This window comes from Perca fluviatilis, chromosome 21, assembly GCF_010015445.1.
Source record: "Perca fluviatilis chromosome 21, GENO_Pfluv_1.0, whole genome shotgun sequence".
NCBI classification, from domain to species: domain Eukaryota; kingdom Metazoa; phylum Chordata; class Actinopteri; order Perciformes; family Percidae; genus Perca; species Perca fluviatilis.
The window spans coordinates 7,722,625-7,749,990 of NC_053132.1; the positions used below are offsets into that span (position 1 = coordinate 7,722,625).

General features: G+C 42.0%; 1 protein-coding gene across 24 annotated transcripts in view; it reads right to left on the reverse strand.

Annotated features, from left to right (window-relative positions):
* Positions 1-272: 272 nt before the first annotated feature.
* LOC120551330 (ankyrin-3-like) overlaps positions 273-27,366 on the reverse strand; it is a 72,582-nt gene continuing 45,488 nt past the window's right edge. For 14 of the 24 annotated variants that reach the window (XM_039788667.1, XM_039788665.1, XM_039788666.1 and 11 more), the window contains 11 exons: positions 20,155-26,427; positions 16,548-16,622; positions 14,789-14,920; positions 14,381-14,524; positions 8,852-9,569; positions 8,576-8,759; positions 7,747-7,830; positions 5,835-5,918; positions 5,206-5,445; positions 3,716-3,786; positions 273-1,761 (listed from right to left, as the gene is read on the reverse strand). In XM_039788667.1, coding sequence (XP_039644601.1) covers positions 3,739-3,786; positions 5,206-5,445; positions 5,835-5,918; positions 7,747-7,830; positions 8,576-8,759; positions 8,852-9,569; positions 14,381-14,524; positions 14,789-14,920; positions 16,548-16,622; positions 20,155-26,427 — 7,982 coding nt within the window. In that variant the 3' untranslated portion in view covers positions 273-1,761; positions 3,716-3,738. The remainder of the gene's footprint in view (positions 1,762-3,715; positions 3,787-5,205; positions 5,446-5,834; positions 5,919-7,746; positions 7,831-8,575; positions 8,760-8,851; positions 9,570-14,380; positions 14,525-14,788; positions 14,921-16,547; positions 16,623-20,154; positions 26,428-27,366) is intronic. The other 10 variants (XM_039788678.1, XM_039788675.1, XM_039788676.1 and 7 more) reach the window with 7 other exon arrangements.

Here is a 27,366-nt window from a genome sequence, read left to right on the forward strand (position 1 = left end):
ACCAACTTCGACACTAAAATGCTGCTGTGTAAAAATGCTATTGTATGTAATACTATAACATACACGTTTTTTTCTGCTTTGAGTACTTTAACTTTTAATACTTTAAGTACCAGAACCATGAACCAGAATTACATGTATGGAATGTGACTTCTTGAAGGCTCCATCTGTCTGTTTTGACGACCTCAGATTTGACAAACATAATGTAAGGTGCGTCTTTATCGGAACCATGAAATTGCAAAACACACTGTAGCAAAAACATAAACTCACAGACGTTCAATTTAAACACAATTTATTTTTCTGCTTAAATAATTACTTGGATCATCCAGTGTAGGCTATGTTGGTTCATCATACATGTTGGTACCAGATTTATCATCAACAATGGATGCTTAGGGTGGCTTTGTATGAAAACAGACAGACATAATTTTCTTTTTAAATTACACAGAAACAGAAGATCAGATGTTTAACAATGTGTGATCAATACTGTGATTTAGCCATTAATAAAAAGAACAATATTTGAATAATGGGGCTAAAAATTAGATTCTCTGTTCTAATGCAAATACAACTGTTAAATAAAGTCATCAAACCGTCAAAATAAAAGTCCCCTTTTTAAAACCACAGCAGATCTAAAAGCTTAAACTTACACTTCTAGAATGCATGATGGGCTTACAGATTGTATTTGATGTTGCACACACACACGCACACAGGGCTGCTAGCAGTTAGGAGATAACACAATGTGCCGGTCTGCTGGTTACATTCGGGGACACCGTCAGTACCGTCCTGAAGGTTATGCTATCTGGTGTGTGTTTTCATTTTCGTAAAGAATATAATAAAAACAGTTATAGATGACAGATGGCTGGGTTATTATGAGTGCTCACAAAGACAGAAGTACCATCTCTCTAATTGTATTACAGTGTTTTTTTTTTTTATTTGGAGGAAAATGAAAGGAAAGCGTTAAAAATAAAGTGACGTCACATGCAGCAAAATATTATTTCTCTGAAGACAAATAATGTTTCACAGACTGAGCGGAAGAAGCCGTTGGCTTAAAAGAAACGTCCTTTGTTTAAAATCAAGCAGTTATTAATTTTTTTCTTCCATTAATTTCTCATTTAAATACATCTTTTTGTTGTTTCATTTCTATATTCATTTGGGAAGAGCATGTCAGAGTGCACACTCAAGGCTGCTAAAACCGTGTCGACCGCTCAATACAAATGCACCAACTCTGCAAAGCTTCATCAACTCAAATCAGTGCATAAACAATCTGTGAAGCTACCGATTCTTTTTTTTTTTTGATTTTATACAGTTTATATACAACAAAAATCACCCATGTACTATTATATTTCATAAAAAAAAAAAAAAAAGAACCACACGGTACGCTCCTTATACTGTGGGTCCAGGAGGAAAAAAATAGACCATATAAGGCGAGTGTCTGGGAGAGAGTGAATCACACGTCTTCCTTATCTGTCAGCGTTTAGTTTTCCGTTTTTTGTGCCATCTTTGGTCACAGGTGCCTTTCATTCGTCGAAGATAAGAAAGCTCCAGCTCACGTCTATGCGTGTCCTTTTCGTGTTGTTTCCAACAGAGTGAGTGAGTTTTGGTGACATGCTCATGCGAAATCAAAGAAAAGTAACTTGTTTTGCGTTGTCTTGCTGAGAACCATGCGTTGTAAGTGAAAGCTTCAGACACGTTTTGGCCGATTGACAAGGCTTCCATTCTTGTTTTTCCTCCCAGGGTGTGTGGTGTCGCAGGTGGACGTCAGTGGACCTGGATGGTGAAAGGTTACAAGCTTATATTAAAATCTGAGCTGCTGTGAATGGATTGATGCTGTACATATTCAATTAAAGAATGTGCCATTACAGAATCTGTTAAAAGGCTGATATTCTGCCATCAATTAGTTGGTTTATTTTTTTACGATCATTTCAATGATTTTCTAAGCATATGTGTCAAATATCATCAGCTGCTCTTCTCTGTTTTATATGATTGTAAAATAAATGGTAATTGAATTAAATATTTAAAGTTCTTTTTTTTCTTCTTTTTTTTTTACTATTTTCTGACATTTCATACAATAATAATTGCTTATTTGCTTTCTTGCGAGAAGATTGATACCACTCTCATGTCTGTACACTAAATATGAAGCTAGAGTCAACGGGTCCATAGCTTAGCTTAACACAAAGACTAGAAGCAGGAGGAGGAGGAAACAGCTACCCTGACTGTTCCAGACAGCAAAATTACAAATCCCACTATGGCCACGCCAAGACCCGCCCTACGAAGCAGCTTGATTGGTTGGGAGTTAGGCATTTGACCTCGAGTGGTTAAGGTTAGGATAGCCGATTGGTCAGGGGATAGGACCTGAACAAATGGGGTTACGTTACCTTGCGTAAGCATGGACGCCTGGCCAATAAATTCAATTTATTGGCCAATTGAAGGGCGGGTCTTGGCGTGGCCATAGTGGGATTCGTAATATCGCGTCTAGACATAGCTCCCTTTAAAGCAACACTAAAGAACTTTTCCCAATTCGGTCCCCCTACAGGTTGGAAGCAGAATTGTCCATTACATTACATTATGCAAGTTTGCCAGATCGGGTAGCGGATCTGTAGTCCAAATAAACTGGACAATGTAATGTAATGGACAGTTCCACTTCCAATCTGTAGGGGGGCTGAAGCGGGGAAAAATTCTCTGTTGCTTTAAAACCACACGTGTCATTTTTGCACATCAGTTTACAGTTTGTTAGTGAACTAAAGGTGAAAACTGAAGGTGTATTTTTTGGACTTTGTACAGAGTTTAGCTATTTTCGACCGCATGTCCTCAAGTCTTTATGCTAAGCTAAGCTAATTGCCTTATGGCTCTAGCTTCATATTTCAAGACATGATTTCAAAGTTTCATTGTCATATGCACAGTAAGGAAAGGAAGGTTTCTCTGTACAATGAAATTCTACCTTTGCTGTCCACAGAAGGCCAAGCAATGTAAAATCCACAATATATACTACAAATATACAATATTTAGCGTACAGATGTGAAAGCGGTATCATTCTTCTCATTTAATTTTCAACAAGAAAACAAATAAACATATTTCCTAAAAGGTCTAAGTTCCTTAATGCACTTATAGCAAAATGTATTTTACATTTCCATTTTTTTAACACTGAGAAGAGAGACCGTTTTGTTGCATCATTAATCTTAGTAGAGATGTTGCAATACCGATACCAGTATCGGTATCGGCTCCGATACTGCCTAAAACGCTGGTATCGGTATCGGGAAGTACTGGAGTTTATGCATCGATCCGATACCATGTAATAAAGCCCTAAAGAAAATCTATGTTAAAGTAGTTTATTTATGTTATTTTTCCGTTATAACTGACTGTCAAACTAGAGAATAAAAGAAAGTTCTACGGCATTCATTGTTTGTGTTTGTTCATGTTTCACAACGAGTTTAACCTGACCCAGACAGACAACAAAGATAGAAATCATATCACATCCATACAGGGATATTAGTATACAGTTGTTAAAACATAATAAAATATATGACAAACTGGTATCGGATCGGTACTCGGTATCAGCCGATACGCAAGTTCAGGTATCGGAATCGGTATCGGGAAGCAAAAAATCGTATCGGACCATCTCTAAATCTTAGTGCTAGTTTGTAAACCATTCCATTATTTACAGATTGATATTAATTTACTTCATGAATGGATAATTGTCAAATTGAAGTTGTTAGCCTCTTACCTGGTTGAGTTGAGAGCTTTCTGTTATGACTGACTCTTCTTCCCTTGTTTCTTGTTACCGCTGTTTCCAGGCTTGGCAGAGGGAGAATGAAGAAAGCAGTGAAGTCCGCAAAAGAGAGAAAAACAAAGAGAAAACTAAAGTTAGTGTTGTGCTTAGGCTAAAAATATAACCTGTGTGTTTGTGTGTTAATGAAGCACAGTTGAGATCAACTACTGTTGAGGAGATCACAGACAACATGCTGCAAGAGAGACAAGTTTTAGGAGAGATAAAAAAGGACATTAAAATGACTAATTTGAAATCACACATGCATCAATACTTGTTAGATGAGAGATATTTTTTTCTATATTAGTTCATACATGTGATATTAGTAGTTCTCAAGCCCAATCAACGAGCCAGGACTGTTGTACAAAGCTGTTGGATGGGGTTGTAACACTAAGTACTACTGGCACACTGCAGTACAGAGGAAACAAACACAGCAGACTAATGACTCTGCTACTCTATTACACAGCACTGCACAAAATGCATCAATTTTTTTCACATTACTATAACAGCAAACAGCAGATTAATGCTCAAATCCGACTTCACAATAAGAGCCCTGATCCTACAAGTGTGCATTTGTCTGTTTTGCTCTGGTCTAGTTTAATATTTTCTATAACCTGTTTTCCATCCAAATGTAGCTAAAAGTTTAACTGAATTTCCAGGAAAATAGAAATGAATGTGTTTCCATCCACGACTGTTGGATGACTGTGAATATTAAGAGTTGGGTCATCAACATAAATAGCTGGTGGCGCTAATTCTCCTGTCGTGTTTAACCACTGAAGAAGAGGAGAGCTCAACAAGATGCCGTAATCAAAAGGGCGCCAGTCAAACCAAACCAACTGTTAAAACAAATGTGGAAAACCTGACGGAAATGTACCATTTGTTTGTTTCACGATTAATTTGAGGAACATTACAGTCCGTCACGTTTTGCTTTTTTATTGCATTATTGTCGATAATGGAAGTCGGTCTGTGGCCCTTCCTGCCTGATCACCGTAGCTCTACATAGTTTGTGAAAGAATGCCAGCTATGACTGGTCAGTGTTCAAGGTGTAGTCTGAAGTTTAGGCGCCATCGTCTCCTGATTTCATCTAGTGACCATCTGAAAAAAATGTGTAGACTCATCCTGGCATAACTTTGCTCCAGAGCAAGGTTTAGCTAAGCTAGCTTGTAGCTGAAGATGTTAAATATTCTAATTTTCAAAAGTGCTCTATAGGCCAAGATCAATTGAAACAACAAACTGGCCTAAGCTCGTCCACACTTGGTCCACAAATTCATAGATACATCCTTGATTTTCTCCACCACTACTTCGCCTCAGCTCTCGATTGTGACCGATTCTTTCACATTACTCGGAGTGATCAGTATTTACATACAATTACAGCTTCATGCAGGTGTGAGTGGGCCAGGATAGCTCAGGCAATTACGTAAGTTCAGTGGTTGGTTTTTAACGCCAACCTCAGTTTTTTCTCCAGACTTCTCAGCCTTGTGGCCCTGTCGGGAGCGCTTCCCCCTCTTCTTGCCCTTCCCCCCCGTGGGTCCTGCTGAAGAAGCAGCGTTTGCTCCACCTGCCGCTACATCACCACCACCATCACCACCAAAAACACCAGCACCAGCTGCTTCTTCTGTAACAGTTTCGGCTTCACTTTCCCTCCTTTCCTCCGTGTTGAACACACGGCGCACCACCTTTCTGATCACCTGTAGGGGGCAGAAGCATGTCAGGGCGGAAGAAGTGAGGAAGAGGAGCAGGAAAGCATTTTGTGAGGAGAAATGATGGAATGGAGGGTGAGGAGGTGTGTGTGTATATATATATATATATATATGTGTGTGTGTGTGTATGTGAGATGCTATGTGATACAGTTTGTGTGTTACTGTGTGAAATAGTGTCTGCCAGCATCCTAGTGACACTAGTTCCCTTTTTCTAATTTCAAGTATTATTGGCTAAACACGTGTGTGTGTGTGTGTGTGTGTGTGTGTGTGTGTGTGTGTGTGTGTGTGTGTGTGTGTGTGTGTGTGTGTGTGTGTGTGTGTGTGCGTGCTGTAGGATAAAGATGCGACATGTGATGGAGGAGGGCGGGGATGGTTACTTTTCTGGTGACCAGATTCCCGTCTTCATCTGTGAACTGCTCCTCTGTCACAGACTCCCCAGGAATGTTTTTGGCCTCCTCTCCCTGAGGTGAAGGGTTAAAGGACGGGTTAAAGGTGGATGGAGGAGTGAGAGATGGGGGAGGGGAAGGACGGAAGGTACAGATTGGGAAGAGGTTTATCTGGTTATTTAGAGAATAACAGACTTCCTGCCTGCCACAGCCGATGGGTTTCCCACTCTTACAATCAAGAATAAAGATTTGAAAATGCTGCAGAATTTCTTAAGGTTCAAGTTGTAAAGGTTTTCAAAATGCAGTTTCATTATTACAAATTCTCAGAAAAATAAAAACATATCCTAAAACCAAAATCCTTGACATTGGTCATCCGTGATCCATCACTGATAGCATGAAACATTTCGTCTTAGTGTACTCTAAAGGCATTCAAATTCATTAACATTTTTCATTAATATATTTTGCGTTTTGGTAAGGTAAGACTGTGGAAACCCAACTGATGCTGGTGCATTACACAGGCTGCCTCAACATTTTAATATAGCTCACACCCTTCAAAACACACACCTGCAGTAGCAAAGACACTGAGAACGACGATACAAAAGCTATGGTTTATTTTAATCATGAAAGTACTGTAAAATCATGTCAATCACTGCAAAAGTCCAACAATTTCAGGTGTTAAAAAATAAAAAAAAAAGGTTCAAACTTTTAGCTGCAAACTCTGTATGGCGATGACGTTTTCCTTCAAACCTACATTTCCTCATTCCACAATAAAGATGACACAAATGTTTCACACAGTCAGCTCAGAAATGAGGCTCCATTCACAGAGACAGATCATCTGTATGTTAGAGCTGCAACGATTAGTCAACGGACAAAAAAATGAATCCGCAACAATTTTGAAAATTGGTTCTTCTCTTTTAGAAATTCTCAGTGTCCAGCGAATATTTCCTAGTTTCATCATTCTTCCACAATTATAAACTGAATAACTTTGGGTTTTGGACCGTATGTCAGACAAAACAAGACGTAGTCAAGACCATTTCCTGAAATTTCATTGACCAAGCAATTGTTTAATTATTTTAAAAGTAATTGTCAGATTAAAAATATTATTTATTTTATACATTCCAATTTAAGCATATAGTTGATAGTCTTATCCAGTTTGAATTAAGATTGAGTAAACATCTAAGGGCTTCCGTGTCTTGCTTAAGGACATTTTGATTGGACACCCATCAGAAATGGTTTTTAACATACTTTTACAGATTTTCTGCTCCTGTGAAACCTGTGGAGAAATATGAGCCAAACACACAGCACAACCAACTGTCCACCAACCAGGCAGCAACGCCAAACCCCAAACAGCACGGCAGGTGGTCTAGTGGCTCACACCAACAAGCAGTGGGTCGAACTTCATGCTATAGCAAGGCTAAAACACACACGCACACGCGCACACGCACACACACACACACACACACACACACACACACACACACACACACACACACACACACACACACACACACACACACACACAGTCCTATGTATCTATAGTCAAGTTTCCATCCAAAGAAAATATGAAATTTTGGCTTCTTACATTTTTATTCTTAGATTTTTTTATGTGCAAATTGAAAATTCACAGAACAACAGTTGGATGGAAACCCCCTCTTTGATACACTCTCTTTCTATCACATTGTCTTACTTATAATCACTATAGCTGCACACAAACACACTCCCATGTTAAAACTCTCCTACTTTCACTCTATAATACACACACAAAGACTGTCAAACGCACACCAGCGCAGTTTAATGTGTGTTCACAATCTTTCTTTCTTCATATTGTAACTCTTCTTCACACACTTGCACCGAGTCTCAGAGCTTTACGCCTCGAGCGGTCCACACACCAGGCCTTACACACCTTGAGTATGACTCGTCTGCGGTACACCCTGGTGGTGACAGTGGTCTCCTCATCGGAGCCGGACTCGTCAGCTCTAACGCTCCCCTGACGAAGGCAGCCCAGTATATAGCATTGTGACATTAACAAGCAAGTGTGTGTATGTGTCTTCAATTTATGACTTTGTGGAAAGTTAAAATGAAATATTGGACCAGAACATAGGTTTCCATTCCTTACATTTAAATTTGAAACCCATGCAACTGAATTTAAGGCTTTAAATGCTGTTAATAACAGCACACAATAATTTTTTAAGTCACAGACACCTAGGGCTGGGTACCGGATTCAACACTTTTTAGACACCGACCGAATTGCCTCTAAAGTATCGAGTATCGAAAAATGCCTTGTCATTCAATACCCAATTTCAATACCTAAGGGGTAAATCTCATCTGCGTCAGTGAACCAATAAGCATGCAGTATGCTTCTACCGAGATCTAATAATGTTTGTGATTGGCTGTCTAACGTTACATGTCGTGGAGACACGCGGGAAAAACTCGACATTACACAGGGACGAGGCTCACGTAGTAGGATCGGAAAAATAAATGAAAAGATGTATCCCGTAATGTGTAATATTGGAATTTCTTTTTGTTTTATAAAATTGGTATCCAAAAAGTATCTGTTAGGAACCGGCATTGAAGTCACAGTATTGGTATATCGGTATCGAAACTCTTTGAACGATATCCAGCCCTACAGACACCACAATGTGTGTTTGTGCATGAATCTCAAGAAAACATAAAAAAGTAAATTAACATACAATTGTAGGCTGTCACACCCTGTTTGGAAGAGTGACTCTTACCTGGACTTTGTGCTGGGACTTTTCACCTCCATCCTCCCGTCCTCTGCTTGGTCCCGCTGTGCTGCTGTCCCCCTGAGATCCCTTCCTCTTGGCCTCCTTTTCCTTTCCTTCGATGTCAATGTGACCTCCGTTCTTTCTGTCGGCCTGAGCTGGGGGCTGCTCCAACGAGGCCAGACAGTCGGGGCTGCGGGAGTGAAATATAGTGATCTCAAAACTGCCGGACTGACAGAAAACCTTGGTGTGTAAATACGCTAACAGAATAAGGACACGTCCTACCTGCCCTCCTCGGTGCCGGGGTCGTGGCCACGGGCTGCCGACTCTATGATTGCGCCGGACGTCTCGCATCTCAAGCCTGGAACTGAACACACGTCTTTTTTTGCTTGCTGTAGTTGTTCAAGGATAGCATTCATCCTCTCCTCTGTCATCTCCTCGTCCTCCAAGCCTCCCTCCTGCTTTATATCCTCCAGCAGACTCTGCAGCCTCTCTGGGGTCATCTCCTCCTCTTCTTCTTCCTCTTCCTGCCTTGCATTTCCATGACCAGTGTCGCAGGCTGCTTTCTCTCCCTGACGCTCCAAAATAACGCCTTGCACTGCCTGAGGTTCCTTCTCTAAGGCCTCAGCATGCCCGTTTGTTCCCTTTCCTGCCTGCTCTACTGCCCTTCTGTCATTATCCACCCTTTCATAATAAACCAGCCCGTTATTTTCTTCCTTAGACATCCCTCTTTCCTCAGTGGTCAAGGCTGTATCTTCGGCCCCGACGATGGGGGGCTGCATGGCGTTAGAGGTGGGGCATGGGGCGACTGTGAGGGGGTCGCTGCTGGACGTACTGGTGGTCTGAGTGAGAGAGAGGTCGCTAGGTCTAGTAGGCATGATCTTGCTAGGGGAGTCTGTACTAGCATCGCCCTCGCTAAAGAAGTCGTCTGAGCGAAGCGGGGTGGGGGGCTCGTAGTTCAGGTCTGAGGGGGTTTGCAGCTCCAGATCTATATTGTCGTATCCTGGGTGGATGGCAGGAGTAAAGGATTAGAGGGTGAGGGGATGGAGGAGGGAGGGAAAGAGAAAAACAGGGAAGGAAAGGAGGGAGGGAAGGGGGAGTAGAGTGGTGGAGGGGATGAAATGATAAACACTTGTAACATCTAAGGGCAGTACTTGTTCAGAAGTCACACGTGTACCCCTAATGCACTTTAAAGATGCAAAGATTTGTGGCCACCTTGGGTCACATTATCACCTTCTAAAGCTGGTATGCTGAACTTGCTAGCAAACAGTTGCCTAGTTACACATTAAGCAGACAGGAGCAACACTGTCAATCATTTGGAGACATATTTGTGTCCACCTGATAAATGTAAGCCCCATATTCACTTTTCTTTTAGCTCTGTTCTAACTTTAAACATATGGCCCTTTAGCTGCTTAAGGCTCCACTATGTTCACCAGCTAACTTGATCTGTCTGCTGTCTGGTGCTGGGTAGTGTTTAGTGGGTTTATCAGCACTTTTCTATGTAAACTGCTCCATCATGTCGACTAGAAAATAGGTCACCTAGAGTGTCTGCAGGCCAAAAAAACTCAAACAAAGAGCTAAAAGTGGCTAAAATGCTGTGTGTAGCTGAGGGGAACTGTAGTGTAGGGTGATTATTCTCTGTGGACAGCCAGACACAATGAATATAGTGGAGCATTTAGAAGCTAAAAAGGTTGATATTTCCCTCAGGAGTTGGTGGAGACCAAAAACTGAGCTACAGTAAAAGAGAGCCAAATGCCAAGTGGACAGAAAGACAACTGTAAATGAATGATTATGTTTGGTGAATGTGTACATAAGTTGCTGTTTTCGATAACATGTTTGCCATGTCAGTTTTGTTGTGTTTACAACTTCTACTGCCCCTAAGTGCGAAAAAAAACACACATGGGGGAGATGTGTGACTTCTGGACCAGCACTACAGAGTAGACACATGAACATAACACAAGATGGAAACAGAAACCAAAGTACCAAAGACAGAATATAAAATGTAAGATAGAAACTTGTACTGTATTTATATAGTTTTCACATGAACATTCAGTCACACTAATGTCATAAAGTTCCTCAGGAACTGTTGTAGTTCCTGGTTAGCACCTAACTAGCACTTAAGTCAGCCAAGCCTTTTGTAAAAGCACTTAAGTTCAGACCTTAAGCCTCACACAACTGAAATGCAACAGTAGTGAAATTAGTAAGTCTTTATTACAGAACTTTGAACAAACAAGATTGATTTCAGCTCATCGTCTCATCGTCTCAATAGTTATGTCAACGTGAGAGTGTGAGCAAAATCTTGAGTAGAATTTAGGTATGTTATTTGTGTTGATTTCAACAAGAGGCAGAAAGGAGCAGAGCAACAGAAAGGCATCTAGATGTAGATTTCAGAAACAGAACGATCCCGTTTGAAGTGAGAAGGGACACCAGGAGGGAGGGGAGAGGGTAGAGGAGAGGTGGGAAGTAAAGAGGAAGGAGGGTGATGATTTAGGGAAGGAGAAGGGGAACAATGAGGCGAGTGAGAAGGAAGGGGAGAGGATGAAGGGGAAGAAAAGGGACGAGGTGTAGAAGTGGGAGAAAGGGGAGGAAGAGACGAGGCACATATCAAAGAGGGAGAGGGGGGAGGAGAGGGAAAAGGAGGAGACAGGGGAATATAAACAGGAGATGGCAGGGGAGGGAGAGAGGGAAAGGTGGGAGAGGAAGACAGAGCAAAGAAGTGAGGGAGAACAGGAGGTGTGGAGGGGGGAGACGGGAAGGGAAAGACTGAGGAGGGAGAAAGGACAGCAGGAGAGAAAGGGGTGATATGGCTGGGATGACGGGAAGGAGAGGAAGAGGAGATGGAGGTTAAGGACGGAGGAGGAGTATGGAGAGGAGCAACAGGCTGAGGCGTTTGAGCACACAGAGGGAATGTAGGAGACCTAAGAAGTTTTGGAGCTATTACAATTATCACAGTTCACAAAAGACAAAAGAAAAACACAGTTAGCAACTGTTAGACAAAACACTGATGAAAAGACAAACAGCATATAAAACAGATTGATGCACGGACAGGGAAGTGAACGTGTGACTGATGAAGACTTAATGTTTTAGAAGCCGCAGAAGCAAACATATTGCACACCAGAGTCATGGGATTGCTTATCTCTCGGGTGATAAGCAAGAACAGGCGTCGTAGTGAATAGCGGTAGCATCTTTTCGAAAAGTAGTAAAAAATAAGGTGGCAAAATTCACATTCTGGATTTTTCTTGCTTGAGGACAGGTTTTGGGAACTAGGAGGTCTAAAGTGTGTTGAGAGAACTAAGGAGAAGCAGGATGGGAACTGGGAATACTGAAGGGCCGGCTCGTAGCCAGGATTTTATATATACTGAGGTCATTAGACTTAATTTCCCAAGAGCAACCCCACACCCTCCTAAGACATTTTTGGCTAGCCTCCAAACAGCCTGCTGCTGCGTCCTATTTCCATACCACATACTAATTGTATACAGTAAATACTATATTTCATATATTTTGTGCTAACAGGAAATTATACAATATGTCACCAAATACCATTAAAATGCCAATCAAACTTCACAAAGAGATAAAAGGTAAGGTAAAATGTCTTTCTCATAATTTTATATATTTTCCCCCCAAGATTATTTAAAAAAACAAACTATTTTACCTAAATTAATTCATATGGTTATAGATAAGCTAATGCAAAAGCCTGATAGTTAGCTGTAGATGCCTTCTAGTTAGAGCATAGCTGGGCAGGTGAGGCGTTAAGATTGCTAGCTCCCTACACGACTTGTGGACTTGTTGTTAGTGCTGACAGGGGGCACTGTTGTACTTCCAGTCTTACTCTAGGCAGCCTGAGCTCAGCAGCGAAGGTAAAAGATTGGTTCCAGAAGCAGCTGAAGTTAGCAAAAGGTAGCCACTGATGGAAATTAGCTGGTTAGTGGTGCTTAGCGCTGGTAGGGGAGTTTGCAGAAGGAGTTAGTCGCTCAGATGCAGAAGAAGAGGAGAGCGGAGGAGGAGGAGGAGGAGAAGGCGGCAGCGGGGCAGTCTGCTGGTCTCAAAGCAGGAGAAGCTACATTGGAGTGTAGAGGCTGGGAGGCTCGGAGGAACCCAGGAGATGACAGGTACATTACGGCTAACAGCAGTGACACAGAAGCATAATTATACACTGTACACTTTGAAAAAAGGTGTTTCATTTTCAACTCATCTGTGAGCGTCATCTGGGACAGAGCACATCCATCCATCAAGGTGTGCTCTGCAGAAACACGCGTGCGTTCACTCATGTGTTGAAAAGGCTCCACCCATTTGAAGAGTGTTAGAAGTGTATTGTTGTTAGCCAACAACATTAGAGCAGGCAGCCTCTCACACAAAGCCATAGCCATGCATTTAGTTAATTAAAAAAAAAATCTGTTAAATTGGTTTCATTTTAAATCATCTTTGCAAAAACATCCACTCATTAAAGCAATTGTAACATGGATCTTTGTGTTAGGATGACTTTCAGAAACCTAATTAGACAGATTGGCAATGAGGACCATTTCAGAAGTTTGTTTCAAAGAGTGCCTGGCTAACACGCACAATTCTGTAGGTTCAGTTACTGACTGCTAAAGAGAGGTAATTTGATTTGACTGGGGGTTTTCATTTTCTTGTTTCAATGACGAACAACGGAACAACAATAAAATACATTTCACATAAATCTGGCTACAGACCTAATGGCAGTGGTTCTAAAAAGCAAAACAATGTCAAGCATACAGTTGACGCAGTGGTGGAAGAAGTATTAAAATCAAAAAGGGTAAGTATCAATACATTCAAATATGTAGTGGGGTAAAAAGTACGTACAAATGTAAACACATCTGCTGCACAGGCTTAACAAAATACCACTCCCTTTGTTGGACAGGTGGTTTGTGTAGGGTTTTGAGAAAATTGTCAATGTGCCTAACTTGTGATAAAAAGGCTAATTGCTGTATTTTATAATCATCTGTCTGTAACAAAGGGCACACTGTCATCCCTGTTCTGAAATGTCCCTCATTGGGTCTGTCAGAACCAGAGAATACTGGTCGCTGCCACATTTCATTTTCATTAAAGAGGAAAGAGAGAAAGTTAGAAAGAGAGAAAGACTTGCCATGCTGCTTAAAGCAAGCATGCTATTGTTATAAATTGGTTGTGATAATTATGTTTTTATGTATTTTCTAATTGCTTACAACAGAAATTGACAAAAGGACATGTGTCGTGTATCAGTTCAAATTCTAAACGTGTAACATACACATAAACATAACTATTAATAAACCAAATCGTGAAGCAGTGCCCTGAACCCATCTCAAAAATGTGCTTTACCAACAGGATTATCAACACATTTATCAGACGGGACAGAGACACCAGTTCATTAGCGGCTTACATTTGCTTCAGGATCATGCTTTTGAACAGTTTACAATAACAGTCACACATACTAAAAAGTCTCATGCACCCAAAATGGTACAGATTTTCTAGAAAAATATATAAATAATCACCCAAAAATCTATCACTTGCCATTAATGTTCCAATGACTGAGTGCTACAAATTAAGTGCACTGCCCAGTGTTGGAAAACTAACAAGCTGACTGGGGTGACTGCTAAGGAAGACTCTAATGCTGTTACTACCTGATGGTCCATTAACTGATATGAGTTATTTTGGTTCAGTTCTAATTAACTTCCATTGTTTGGTCAAGCCTGATTGGTTCTGGTATTTGTTTACACAGTCAGGTCTGACTATCTGGCTGAGAGAGGAGGTGAAGAAGGGTGAAGGGATAGACTGAGAGATAGACTGAGAGTTCAGCTAGGGTGGGCTACACTTTACCATCGGACTGATCCGGGAATACTGCGTTATCATCGGCAAAGCAGCGTGTGCCTGAAATGTTACCGTAGTCAAATATGGGCCCTTCCAGCAAAGTCACAATATCCAACCGATTGATCTTAGTCAGCACCGCAGTTAAAGCATCCGCTAGAGAGGAGAGACACAGAGAAATTGCATTCACAGTCATGTTCTAATAGCATAAACCCTTGACATTGTCAGTTCTACTGATTCCTTATTTTCATAAACTAGCAACTGAAACATGTTTTCTCATATACAAGAAGGTTAGCTTGAAAAAGCATAGCTTAGAAAAGCTTAGCTTAGAAAAAGACCCAGATAGGAACTACAATTTCCATTTCTCTCTGTCACACATACATAACAATACATGCACACACACAAACACACACTGCTTACTTGTGGCATTTTTACCGTCCCTGTGCACCCATTTCTTTAGGAGCATGAAGCTCTGTGCTGTGAGGGAATTGGGGTTCTCCACTCTGATAAAGTTGATCTCTTCCACAGAGAAATCCATCTCCCTTGCCAGCTCTGTAACGGCAACAAACACCACAGGAAAAAAAACCCACTTTTCATGAGAAAGTAAAACCATAAAGATTTCGTCATTTGTTGCTCAACGGGTCGGCCTTGACACTAACATTGCAAGAGTCTCATTTCTATTGAGGTAACCTATCCTAAAAAGTGTCTGCACTGACAATGAGGCACTGTGATTTATCATCCATCAAGTGTCACGTTCTCTCTTAGTCATAGCTGACAGAATCACAAACAACATCACAACATTGCAAAAGGGAGTGACAGTACAAAAATGCCTCCACAAATGCAGAAACTTCAGAAAATCTGTTGACAAGCTGCTGCCTGACACATCAAGGGTGGTTTTTATTGCTGCCACAGGGGTTTACACAGACTAACGCGTGTAGAAATGCAGAAAAACAGCAACAATAAGCAGATAGAAAGAATATATGAAGAGTGAGGCATTTTAAATTAGATTTCAGGCTTGCAGCAATTATAATTCACCTTCCAATTCATCTGGTCTCATGTTACAAGCTACACTTAATTGCTCATGAAACAAGAGGGGATGGACATATTCTTATCTGATGAAAAAATACCCATGATATGTGTCAATACTACCAAACACTGTGCCATACAGGAGCGACATGCTGCTTGTACAGACTGGCTGTAAACCACGAGAACATAATGTTCAGCAGATTGTTCAATGCAGCTCTGCAACAGGAACACACATTAAATATGGATTAGATTCCTTTCTCTGCTGAGCACTCACTCACTCAGTCACTGCACCGGACAGACAGACACACAACTATTCACACGCACTTTGGATAAACGTCTGCGTACACAAGGTTACTGCACACACACACACACACACACACACGGTGACGCCCTCTCACACATATGCAGGCAGGCAGGCGTGGGGCAGTGCTGCAGTGCAGGTGGTCAGGCTTGAACTAAACTGCAGAGGCCACACCCTTATCGCTGCTCAAATACAATATATACATAACATCCTCTTGCTGTTGCTCTTCCACACTCAAACACAAAGATACATGGCATGGAAGAATACAAACACATTGCTGTACAAGCTTTTTGCTATAATAATAATAACACAATAATTACTGTATCTTTCAGCCCCCTAACTCCTAAAGTGCCTCATAATGAAGTGCGTATGTTTACATTGTCTTTAAATGCAGTTAAAAAAATTACAATGCAATCTTAGATCAATTTTAGAATTTTCCCCCCTCTCATTTTGTATCATATGTGTAGTGATGTCTGACTGGGACTATATATACCACTGCAGTACTGCTCAGTTAAGACATGTATACTATGGGTCCACCAGATGGCAACAGACACTGTAAAACTAATGGTTTGAGAGCTGGGCTCAGTCCATACATACATGACTGTTCTTTAAAATTCACATAGTGAATTGTCTTTGTTACAAGACAGGCATCATATCTAATGTTTATCAGTGAATATATTGAATGCTATCGTCATGAAGTGTACGAGTCTCTGGTTGGAACTGATTGAGATGAACATTTTAGCCGTTTCTCTTTGTCGTATGAATTACCATAATAAAGATGGTATTCTTGCTTCGCTTCATGCTTGTTTCTGAGTGTGTTTGTGTTCAAAACTGAGATGCGCGTACACTCACCAGTCCAGCTGAGTCCGAGGTGGTCGGCTACTATTGCCATGCGGAGGTCTGTTCTCTCACAGGGACTCTGAGGGCCTGTGTCAAGGAAGCAGGTAAGGGCAGGAAACGAAACAATTAGCATGTGTTACTAGGACAACAATCCCCAAATGAATTAAAAGTGGTTCTTAGTAAGAGATACACAAAACGGCTCCTATAAAATGACCGCCGTGGGGATCGATGATGAAAGAAACAGATTGGGATTGTGAACTGAAAGTTTGTCTGTTTCAGACTACAGACATTTAATGTGGTTTAACCATAAGACCTACTTAATACCTTATTAACATACTTTATTAAAATGTCTCTTTTGTTTTGGCATTTTCTGATGTGATATTCATGTTTAACCCAGTAGGGTTGGCGACTGAACAAACATAAAGACTAACTTTAGCTCACTGTCCCGGGTCTCAACTCTTAAAAAAAACTAAAAAAACTAAAAAAAACTGTTTTTTTCTGGCCAGACTCTCCTCAGTGATTCAGTTTGGATAATGGACGCTTGATAAAAGAAATAGTTTGTCATTTTGGGAAATGTGCTACAGCTCGATACCACTCTCACGTCCCTGTCTGTCCAATAAGAAGCTGGAGCCAGGAGACAGCTTAGCTTAGTTTAGCGTAAAGATGGGAAATGGGGGAAAACAGCTTGCCTGGCTATGTCCAAAGGTAAAAAGAAATCTGACTACTACCTATTCCATACAAAAACAGTGTGAAAAAAAAGTAGTGGTTTTACATAGGGTTATGTCAGATAATAAGAGTATTTCCCAAAAGGTTCAACTATTATTTTATGTTTTACAATGGTCTATAGGACTATATTCTATTTCTTTTCTCTTAATTATTAAGCCTTGTCAAATGCTGATGTGCCCTGTAAACAGGACATGGAGAGTAGTGTAATGGAGATTTCTATACCATTTTCACTAGAGTAGCTTTCATAACGAGGACAACTAAGTACACTTGAAAACATGTCTAATTAGATTCTTGCAGTAACTTTTCGACTAGCACTATTAAAGAACATCACTGCGACAACTGAATATACAAAATCAAAAGCACGAGGATCTGTGAGGCCAGAAAAGGAGTAACAAAAACAAAAAAATCACATTTTCACACTAAAATGTTTGACGTTCAGTAGTATTAGTAGCAAAGGTTCAAAGAGTTAAAGAGCGTAGTATCACATCACTAACAACAGGCAACATTCTTTCCCACTGATAAAAGCAATTCATGGCTTCAACTTGAAATCAAAAGTAGCCCAGCTGCACTACGTTTTACACCGACTGAAACACTCTTGTGGAGCTGACGTTCCTCTGATTGTCAAGTTCTGCCGATGAATTATTTTCGCAGTGTTTTCAAAGAGCAAAAGTACCACCAAATGATTTCTACAAACTAGGCAAGCAGACCAAAACAAACACAAAGTCCGTATTTCCCCAAACAATCTTTTACATCTAGGCTCTTGATCCTTTCGATAGTGGTAGTGAGTGGTGTGGTGTCATGTGGTGAGGTGCATGCTAATTTGATCTTCAATGTGGAATGAAAGTGAGAATGTGGGTGGTACCCTGTAAGACCCCCACAGTATTGGAAAGGAATGCATACTAACTCTTAACTTAGCCCCTCATCTTGCAAACTGACAACTAAAAAGTGTTTGCTGATATTAGAAGTGGAGGTCCTGTCCACCAAAGACATCACTATAGTCTGTTGCAAAGCTCCAACTAGCCATTAGGTAATTAATCCACTCTCATAGCACATATACAAACACCCCTTTCCCTAACCAATTTTCAACATCAATCAACATGAAAGCAGGGATCCAGGGACAAATTTTCTTTATCAGTATTGCTGATTTGGTCATCGATTCTCTGTGTCTAAGCCTTTACCTCTTTGTCTTAATAAGACAGCACAGGACACAGATAACAAGAATGACAGGAAGAAGAAGGGACGGCTACACTTAGAACATCACATCACAAAGCACCCACAACAGCTACATGCATCCCATAAAGAAATATAAAGTATAACAAGTGTTTAGAAAGAGTTTACAAACTAGTCTGGTTCTCCGTGACAGGAGTCGTGATTGGTTGATCAACCTGACTCCCTTGCTCCTTCTGCTCTTGCTCCTTCCCTCCAAGTGTCCGCCTACTCTTCCTCCTGCTCCTCCTCATCCTCTCACTGCTGGCCTGCTCAACCTCAGCTCTCACATCTCTAGCAGATGGTGTTGATGTTGTGGTGCTGGTGGAGGTAGAGGTGCGTGAAGGGCAGGAACGTCTAGAAGCTCTAGATGGTTCTGACAAGGAAGTGTTCCTGGTAGTGCTGAGGCTGCAGCTCTCTTCTTCCTCAGTGGGCAGTGGTTTCCCCTCTAACTTTCTTTCAGCCTCCTTGGGAATGGTTTGGTCCAAATGTTTGGCTGCCTGGCTATTTACCGACCTCGTTTTAACATTTTTGGAGACCACTGCACTGTTTTTTCTTCCCATCTCATTTCTGCTAATTGTACCTGCAGTTTGCACTAAACTGTATCTGTGTTCAGTACTGGATCCGCCTTTAGTTAGTTGTTTATTACCCCTGGCAGTTTTATTGCTTCTATTGCTAACAGCAGATTTAGTTCCAACCTGCTTCTGCTCTCGGGCACAAGAGGAGTATTTCATGGCTTTCATTACTGGGATTCTAGATTTAGGAAACAAATTCTTAAAAGGCTGTAATCTTTCCCTGAAATTATGCATTGCATGTTTCCTTACTAGGAATTTATCAGCATTGTCTTTCACTATTGGTTGACTTTGATTGCATAGTTTGCTGCTGGGCGCCCTCACTGGTAGCCTGGACTTGCATATCTTGCCTTTGACCTCTTTTGCTCCTGTGTTTGTTATTGCCACATTAGTATAAGCTTTGCCTTCCCTGCTGTTCTCCTCTAGCTGGCTGAAGGATGCTTCTATCTTGCTGACCTCCTGCAGAGTGGGTCTCGGAGAGGACAACAAGTTGAACACAATACTGCCAGCCTGAATGACGTCTGAATGGACATAATGGGAGTCAGGGATGTTGCAACTGGTATTGCTGCTCCATGTTTGGGGATTGCTAATCTGTTGTGATAGTGCGGAAGAAGAATCTGTGCTTTGGTAATGAGTGTGATTTTCTGACGTCCAATCCAAATGGTTGGATGTACCTGAAGGAAGTCTGTGAATTGAATAATAATCTGTCATGCCTGATGTATCAAAATTAGAATAATCTGTATAGTTTGAGGTTACAGAATAAGAACTATCTACAGTTGTTCCTGAGGTTATGTCATTAGAGTGATCAAAGATGCCTGGTATTCTACATTTAGAACCGCTATTTGAAGCATCAGATGTTTTTTCAGATGACATCTTGAATCCTGTTCTAAAAGTGGAGAATTTAGGCTCAGTGTTGGAAATTGAGTCTCTGCATGTGGTGTAACTGCCAGTCGCATTTGATATTTCTAGTTGGACAGTAGTAGTCTGAATGGAGACTTGAGGGACTGCTAAGGTATCTGTGGGATCCTGAATATTACACTGATCCCCGTATTGTGAGGAGGCATCTACCTCTGAGTCCCTGACCCTGTACCTGCCCGCCGAGTAGTAATGCTCACCAATCTGAAAAAACTGGAGCCTCTCCTCCATGTCCCTCTTGCTCATGTCAATCGCACCACTGCGTGTCATCTCAAACATCTTCCCTTCATGGAAGGGGAATGGGTTTGGCTCGCTCGTCGGCGTGCTATCGTCTGTTGGTGTTCGGGCTGGGGTAGTGTCTGGTGTTGTGGCCTGAGACTGGTCATCCACAGCCAGTCCAAAAGGCTTAGGATCACTATTGCTTCCCCTTGTCCCTCCCATGTCAACGACTTCTTCTTCTCCGCCTTTACTGGGCCAGGGGTCAAAGTCCAGCCCCTTAGTGGCAACAGTCTTAAAAGGAGAATTAAACTCCTCTTCTAACTTATAACTAAAGTAAGTGTCGGAAAATCCTTTTTTATCTGTCTGGTTTTGTTCCTGACTTTCAACCCCATCCTTACTAACACCATCAGGTATTGCACCATTTGAGGGCGTATCTTTTTCGTCCTTTTGACATTCCTCTGGGGTTTTCTCCTCTTCAATAACTTCCAGTTTGGTTGGAGGAAAACTGCGGTCTGTTGACCTAAATGTGTCTGTTGCCCAGACGTCTCTCCTGCTGTCTGGAAGACCAAACAGCCGTACATCTGCCTGCTCGCACAGGCCATCATCCTCATCCTGAAGTTCATATCCATCTAGGGAATCTATCTCTGTCGCATCTGTGTCATGAGAAAATTCGGCCGTTGTGGCTATTGAACAGTCTGTAATTGACTGGTCATTTCCATTTTGTTCATATTCATACTCCTCTCCTTTCCCATTAGAACCTTTCGAACCATTGGAACCATTGGAGCCATTGGTCCCACCATTAGTTTCATTGTTATTTCCATTTCTGTCATGTTTTTTAGATTTAGATGTCTTTTCCTTCTCCTTCTCCTTCCTCTTCTTCTCCTCCTCCTCCTCCTCAGGAACTTTGCAAGATAATTTCCTACAAGGAATTGGCTGAAAGATAGACTCATCCTCGTCTTCTCCTGCCTCTTCATCATTTGATTGACTGTCATCTTCCCCTGGGGACACTGGGGAAGGGGGTTGGATACGTATAATTGGCTCTGTCAGTAGATGCTTGTCATGTTGTTCCTGTAAGTTCACCTCCATCATTTCGGTCTCAGTCTCTGAAGAGGCACAGGAACCTTTCCTTTCTGAGTCTGACCTTTCTGAAGCCGAGTCTAGAGGAGGAGGGGGAGGGAACTCAATATAAGCGATGCCTTTGTCTTTTGAGACCTCATTATGCTCCTGCTCTGATGTTTCGTCATGCCTGCCATTGATTGCAGTTTCTTGCTGGTTGAAATTACAAGTGATTTCCTGCTGGTTATCATTTTTTTGCGTTTCTTTCTCATTAGCATTAGCAAGGTCTGCTTGGGTGCTGTAAACACTAGTTTTGCTTTCTGGTAGGACCTCTTTAAAAGAGAAAACAACTTTGCTTTGGTCATCTTCCTCTGATTCTTCAGATACCTCCATGATGGGGCTGGGTTTTCCTGGCATGAATCCCATAAAGCCATCAGGGGTCCTGGGCATGAGGTCATAGCTGACCTCCTCAGAGCTGGGGGTCTCTGGTGTAAGGGGGCTTTTCCCTGAGCTATCTATAAAAGAGACCTGTTCTAGTGTGTCATCATCGGGGCTTATGGGGCTAAGTGCTGAATTTGAGTTCTGTTTGACTGTGTACAATGATCCTTTGGCCTCCCTCTCTGCCTGCCTTCCCACCTGGACACTGACATAAACAGGTAATGTTTTGATGCCCTTGAAGTTTTCTTTGGTTGTTATAGCAGTTGGAGAAGTTATCACTTTTTCCAGTGTGTCTCTGGGGCTCGGAAGGTTATTGGAGTTGGAATCTTTGGGTGCATTATCTAGAATTTCAAAAGTCAGATCTGTTTTTGCTGGGGTTGTCTCAAGACTCATCTGTATTTTGCTCTTTGATAATGTGGGTATCTGTGAGGGTTTAGTTATGGTCGGTTTCTTTGTGAGGTCATTATCTAAAGTAGAAGACAATCTTACAGGAATTTGGAATTCTGTCTTTTTTCTAAGGTTTTTGTTTAGTGGTTCGTCTGTGTCTTTTCTTGACACCTCAGCTATTACTTCTTTGGAAGCAGACTCACTTTTTGTGACTTGTTGGTACTTTTTAGCATCAGAATCTTTCTGTAGTAGTTTAGTAGTATCTTGAACAACGGGTGTCTGGACTTTCTGACCTTTATTGCTTTCTTTAATTTCAAGAGTAACAGTGGAAGTGATATCTGTCCCTTTAGTAGTTGCTTTGTGAGTCTCAGTTTCACTAAATTGTCTTTGCAAAGAGGGCTCTGGAATGCTTTTGTTTGGCAATTTGTCTCCTGTATGTTTTGGGATTTTAGATGTTGATGATATCAAAGCAGGTTTACTGCTGTCTGTTTCCTTCCCTACCTTTTTCGGACTTACTTCTTCTGATGATTCAGATTCTTTTGAGGTTTTTTCGCCAGCAAAAAACTGGTAAACGGAAAGTTTGCTCTCCTGTAATTTCTTTATTGAAGGTTTTGGCTGCACTGGAGGAGGAATTTTGGTTGGACTAGACTGACTTGATTTCTGAGCCGCAGATTCAAACTTCATCCTCACAGCATTGACTTTGGATGTTGATTTTACATGAGAGGGAGAAGAGGGTTCAGACTCACTGGTTTTAGTTTGTTGTTTAATTTTGTCCTCACTGATACAGGGAAGCATGCTTTTCTGGGGACTGCTTGGTAAGCTAGAACTTTTCTTTTCAGTTGTAGTGGTACTGCCAAACATTTTACCAACAGAAGGCGCCCTGAGTTTACTTTTACTGAAGCCCTCTTCTGCTTTAGGTTTTTGCTGTGTTTTCTCAGGGGTACTGCAGGCTGAGCTAGGCCAGGACCTGGGTTCCTTTGGCTCTTGTCTCACAGGCTTTTTCTCAGGGGACTGCAGCTCATCATTGAGCTTCTCTGTTTTGTCACGGAAGAACTGTGATACCTCACTGAGTTTTTCTTCAGCTTCCTTCACAGTTTGATCCACCCTATCCTCATAAAGGAGCTTATCCCTGCTCCTGTCATGTTTATCTTCCGTAAAACGCATCCAAACAGCATGTTTGGGGCTGCCCTGCTCTGTGGAGTAATGAAGCACTGTCACCTTATCAAACTGAGATGGTTCATCCCTGTGCACAAATTTACCAGATACAGGGGACCCGTCTCTTGATGACTTAGAAACAAACTCTCTTTTGGGGCTTCCATGCTGCTGACTCCCAGTGCCACGGCTACCACTCTGTTCAGAAGCTATGTGGTGTTTTTTGTCTGTCACCATTGCTGAATCCTCTGTGTCAGAGTGAGACAGTAATGACGCGTCAAGTTTCTCTGAGAGGAGCATTTTTTCAGCAAACCTATAGGACTCGCCTCTGATTTCTGATAGCTCATCATCACAGTATTCTATGGAGTGCTGGCTTAACAGTTTCAGGGCTTTATACGAATCATCTGCTATCAGCTGGGCAGAATTTGGGCGACTGTCCTCCTCCTGCGGCACCGGGGTGTTAACGCGAGATGTTTCGAGGAAGGAGGGGAGAGATTCCTCGGCAGTAAGTTCCTCCTCTTCCGGTTGGGCATCATCATAATCAGTAAGTTCCTTAATTCCATGGTCCCCTTTGTAGACATAAAGCTCAGGGTGTTTCTTGCTTTCCCTGATAATGAACTCAGTCGGCTCTGCTGTGCTGTGGCCCTTTTCGATATGAACCTCGATTATCCTTTCAACTTTGGGTTTGGATTTAATGTCTTTGTCAAAAAATCTAGGAGTAAGCTCATCGCCTTTGACAGAATCCTGGCTAGCTTTGTATTCAAAAAGTCCTGCCAGTTCTTTAGATGGGTCCCTACCTGACTGAAAAGCTTTCATTATGTCGCTAACTGACATACCTTCCTCTATCATCTCTGCGCCATCAGTCAGTTGGGGCTTGTGATAGACCATTCTAGTAGTGGTAGTAATATGGGTTTCCTCTTTAAGACACACACTTTTGTTTATCATGGAGTCCTCTTCTGGCATTTTCATCTGTAAGGCTGTCGTGGACCTAGTTGAAGCTGCATCTGGTTCTATAAAAGGAAGAGCAGATGCAGCCTCCTCCATTAATAAAGGCTCACAAGGATCATCGTAACTCCTAATGTGGACCACTTCAGTCCTGGTCTCAGTTACGCAGGGTGGGATGGGTGAATCAGTGAACAAAGGCTTAGGTCCTGTACTCTCTGCACTCTGAGGAGCAGAGGGTGTCTTTTCACTCCTGGTCTCAAACCCGCTGTCTGACAGGGGACTCTTATCCTGCTCATGGGACAGGTCCTCGGGTGACTCCAAGATAGTGTCCGACCCCTGATATGATTCAGTAAGTTTGCTAAGGTCCTTCTCTGAGGGAGACCTAAGCATGCCCGAGACCGGTGGAGGCATTTTGAGTTTGTGCTCTTGTATCGACATAGATGGTTTAAGAACACGTTTCTGTTTCTCTTCCCCTGCCCTTTTTGCCTCCTCCTCGTTCCTACATTTCAACTCTGCCATTCTGGAGAGAGAGCTAGCGCCAATGTCATTTGTTAAAAAGTCTACTACTTTAGCCAACTCTAAGTCTTTGCTGGACATGGACTGCTGCTTGAGCAGGAGTGTGTTTTCATCAAAAGGAGTGTAATAATCTGAGAGGGCACCTCTTTGTGCCTCCTCAATCTCATCTTTGGAAAATTCCTCCCATTCATCCTCTGAGGCTCTATCTTTACCTGCAATGGTCCTACCTTCACTCATGACGTCCTTCTGTAATATCTTACTGACTTTCACTAAATCTTCCTTCACTTTCTCCACTAGAGTAAATGGCTCTTCATCCTCTAACTTGGTCTCTTTAGGAGTGCCAGTATGTGATGTTTGGACAGTTTTAGCTGCTGTCTGTGTGTCTGTCTGTAAGATAGCTGTCATTCTGATCAGATCCTGTTTCATGTCTGCTACATCTTTTAGTATCTCCTGGTTGGAAGTTCCAGTTGGGTGGATGATGGCTGGTGTGATAAACGGAGGGGATTTCATTTGGGAATTTATTTTTGATGTGGTAACACAGGAAGACAAAGGGGAAGAAGAGACATGCGAATCAGGCAGTGCCATTTTGAGAGACCCTGGCCCTGGTTTGACAGGGGTCTCTGGAATGACGTTGACTAATGAAAACACAGGTACAGTCACCGTGTTAGAAGAAACTGCCGAGCTGGAGGAGGCAGCTACAGATCTCAGAGAACCGTAAGCAGAGCTTGCTGCTGCAGACCTACGCGAAGAGGACAGTGATCTAAGAGTGCCATAGCCCGACACAGAATGTGAGTCTATAGCTTCATTTATGGCTGCGCTGACACCAGAGGTTGCTGCCTGGGTGGTGGCCTGGATCCTCTCCTGAAGGCTGCTACATCTCTCTGAGAGTTGGTGAGAAGAAGGGGAGGATGGTGTGGAGGAGGAGGATGGATATTTGACAGGAGAGACCGATCCGTTCATCATGGACAATTCTGAGGAAGCAATGGTTGTCTTCCCAGTTGAGGAAAGAGACGGGAGGGAGGACCTCCCTCCTCGGGATGAGAGTGTTGAATCTACAGAGGTTTTCAAAGAGGACAGGCTGGAGATGCTTTTAACAGGAGAAAGGTTAGGTGCACCTGCATCTGTCACAACTGTGGACCCAAGGGCAGTTTTAAAAGGCAGATTAGAATTGTACATGTTGTAAGGTGTCTTTGGCGATGCTAGAGCAGTAATAGAATCTGATGACTTCTCTGGTACAGAACCATTGGGTATTGCGTGAAGTGGGGAAGTCCTTGATGTGTATGCTGAAGCAAAGCTTTTGATTGATGCTGGATCTGTGGCAAGTTTACATGGGCTTCCAGAGGACACAAGGCTGGCAGACCCCTGGACAGGGTACTGACCCAGCTGGACAACAGTTTTAATGGGTGAAGGCATAGTCCTGTAAGACCTTACGGGGGATGAGGTTGATACGTCGCTAACTGATTTAACTGGGGATGACAGGGTAGGGTGTGGTGGTGTTGCCAGGGTGGCTTTGATTGTTGCAGGACATGCCGGTGAAAGGGAGGAGAGGGGCCAGGTAGTTTTCAATGGAGAAGCAGCTGGTGAGCCTGTCGGTGAATCGGTAGAGGTGAGGGAACCCCCCACTCCGACGGGCCTTGTTTGACCAGGGACGGTAATAGGAGCAGTCGACCATGATGGGTAAGGTCTGGTTGGAAAGACAGGTTTGTGAGGGTAACCAGCAGGCAGTGTTCTTGCTGTTGTGCTTCGCTCAACTGTGGTTTCTTCAGATGATTTTGTAGAAAAATTGATAAAGAAGGAATGGGAAAAAAAGAATAAAAAGAATGTGGAATAGTAAATGTAACAGAAACGTATGTTGGGGAAGGAAAAGGAATAAAAAATGTGAAAGAAAAAGAGATCAGAGGAGGAAGAGTTTGTCAGTGACACAGTCCTGGTATCAAGGAAGGAAAAATTGCAGTTTAATAAAGTGCTGATATTTGAGTATTGATTGAAGATGGAGTTACGAAAAGAAACATTTTGTGTTCCTGTGTGATTCAGGATTGGGACATGACTCAAACAGCAACAACAACAGCAACAACATAATGAATAAACTCAACGAAGCACATACAGCAGCAAAGTAAAATTCCAAAGACAATGGCAAAGACTAACAATTGACAACAGAAAAATGGTAAGACAAATGCACCAGGATTAACACAAAAACAACTTCTCTCTTTGGACTTCAGATGTTCTAAAATCAGCATATGGATTCTGGCTCTAATTTCAATCCGCTTTTTAAAAGTGCCTTTTATCTGTTTGGTCCAAAAATGACATACAGTAATGATAGATTCCCCAAAGACAATTTGGACACTATGATACAACAAAGCCAAAACAATGGCATCAGAAGTTTCCATGTATTATGTAACAAACAAAATATGACAAAATGTGTTTCCCAAGACTTAAGTTTTGGCCCATTTTGTCATGCAGGAACTGGTGACAAGCACAAAGTGTGAAAAACAAACAACTAAAAGTAAGCCAAACTCAAGACCTCCTATGATGCATGCGTTTCCACAAAAGCTGCTACATCATCACAAAGCAAAAAAGAGCTTTAAACTCAGAGGGGACAAATGAAAAACACATACAATTTGACTTTAACCTCCCGCCCAAATGCCTATAACATGGTTGGTAAGGCAAAGATTTTTTTTTTTTTTTAAATTGCTGCATTT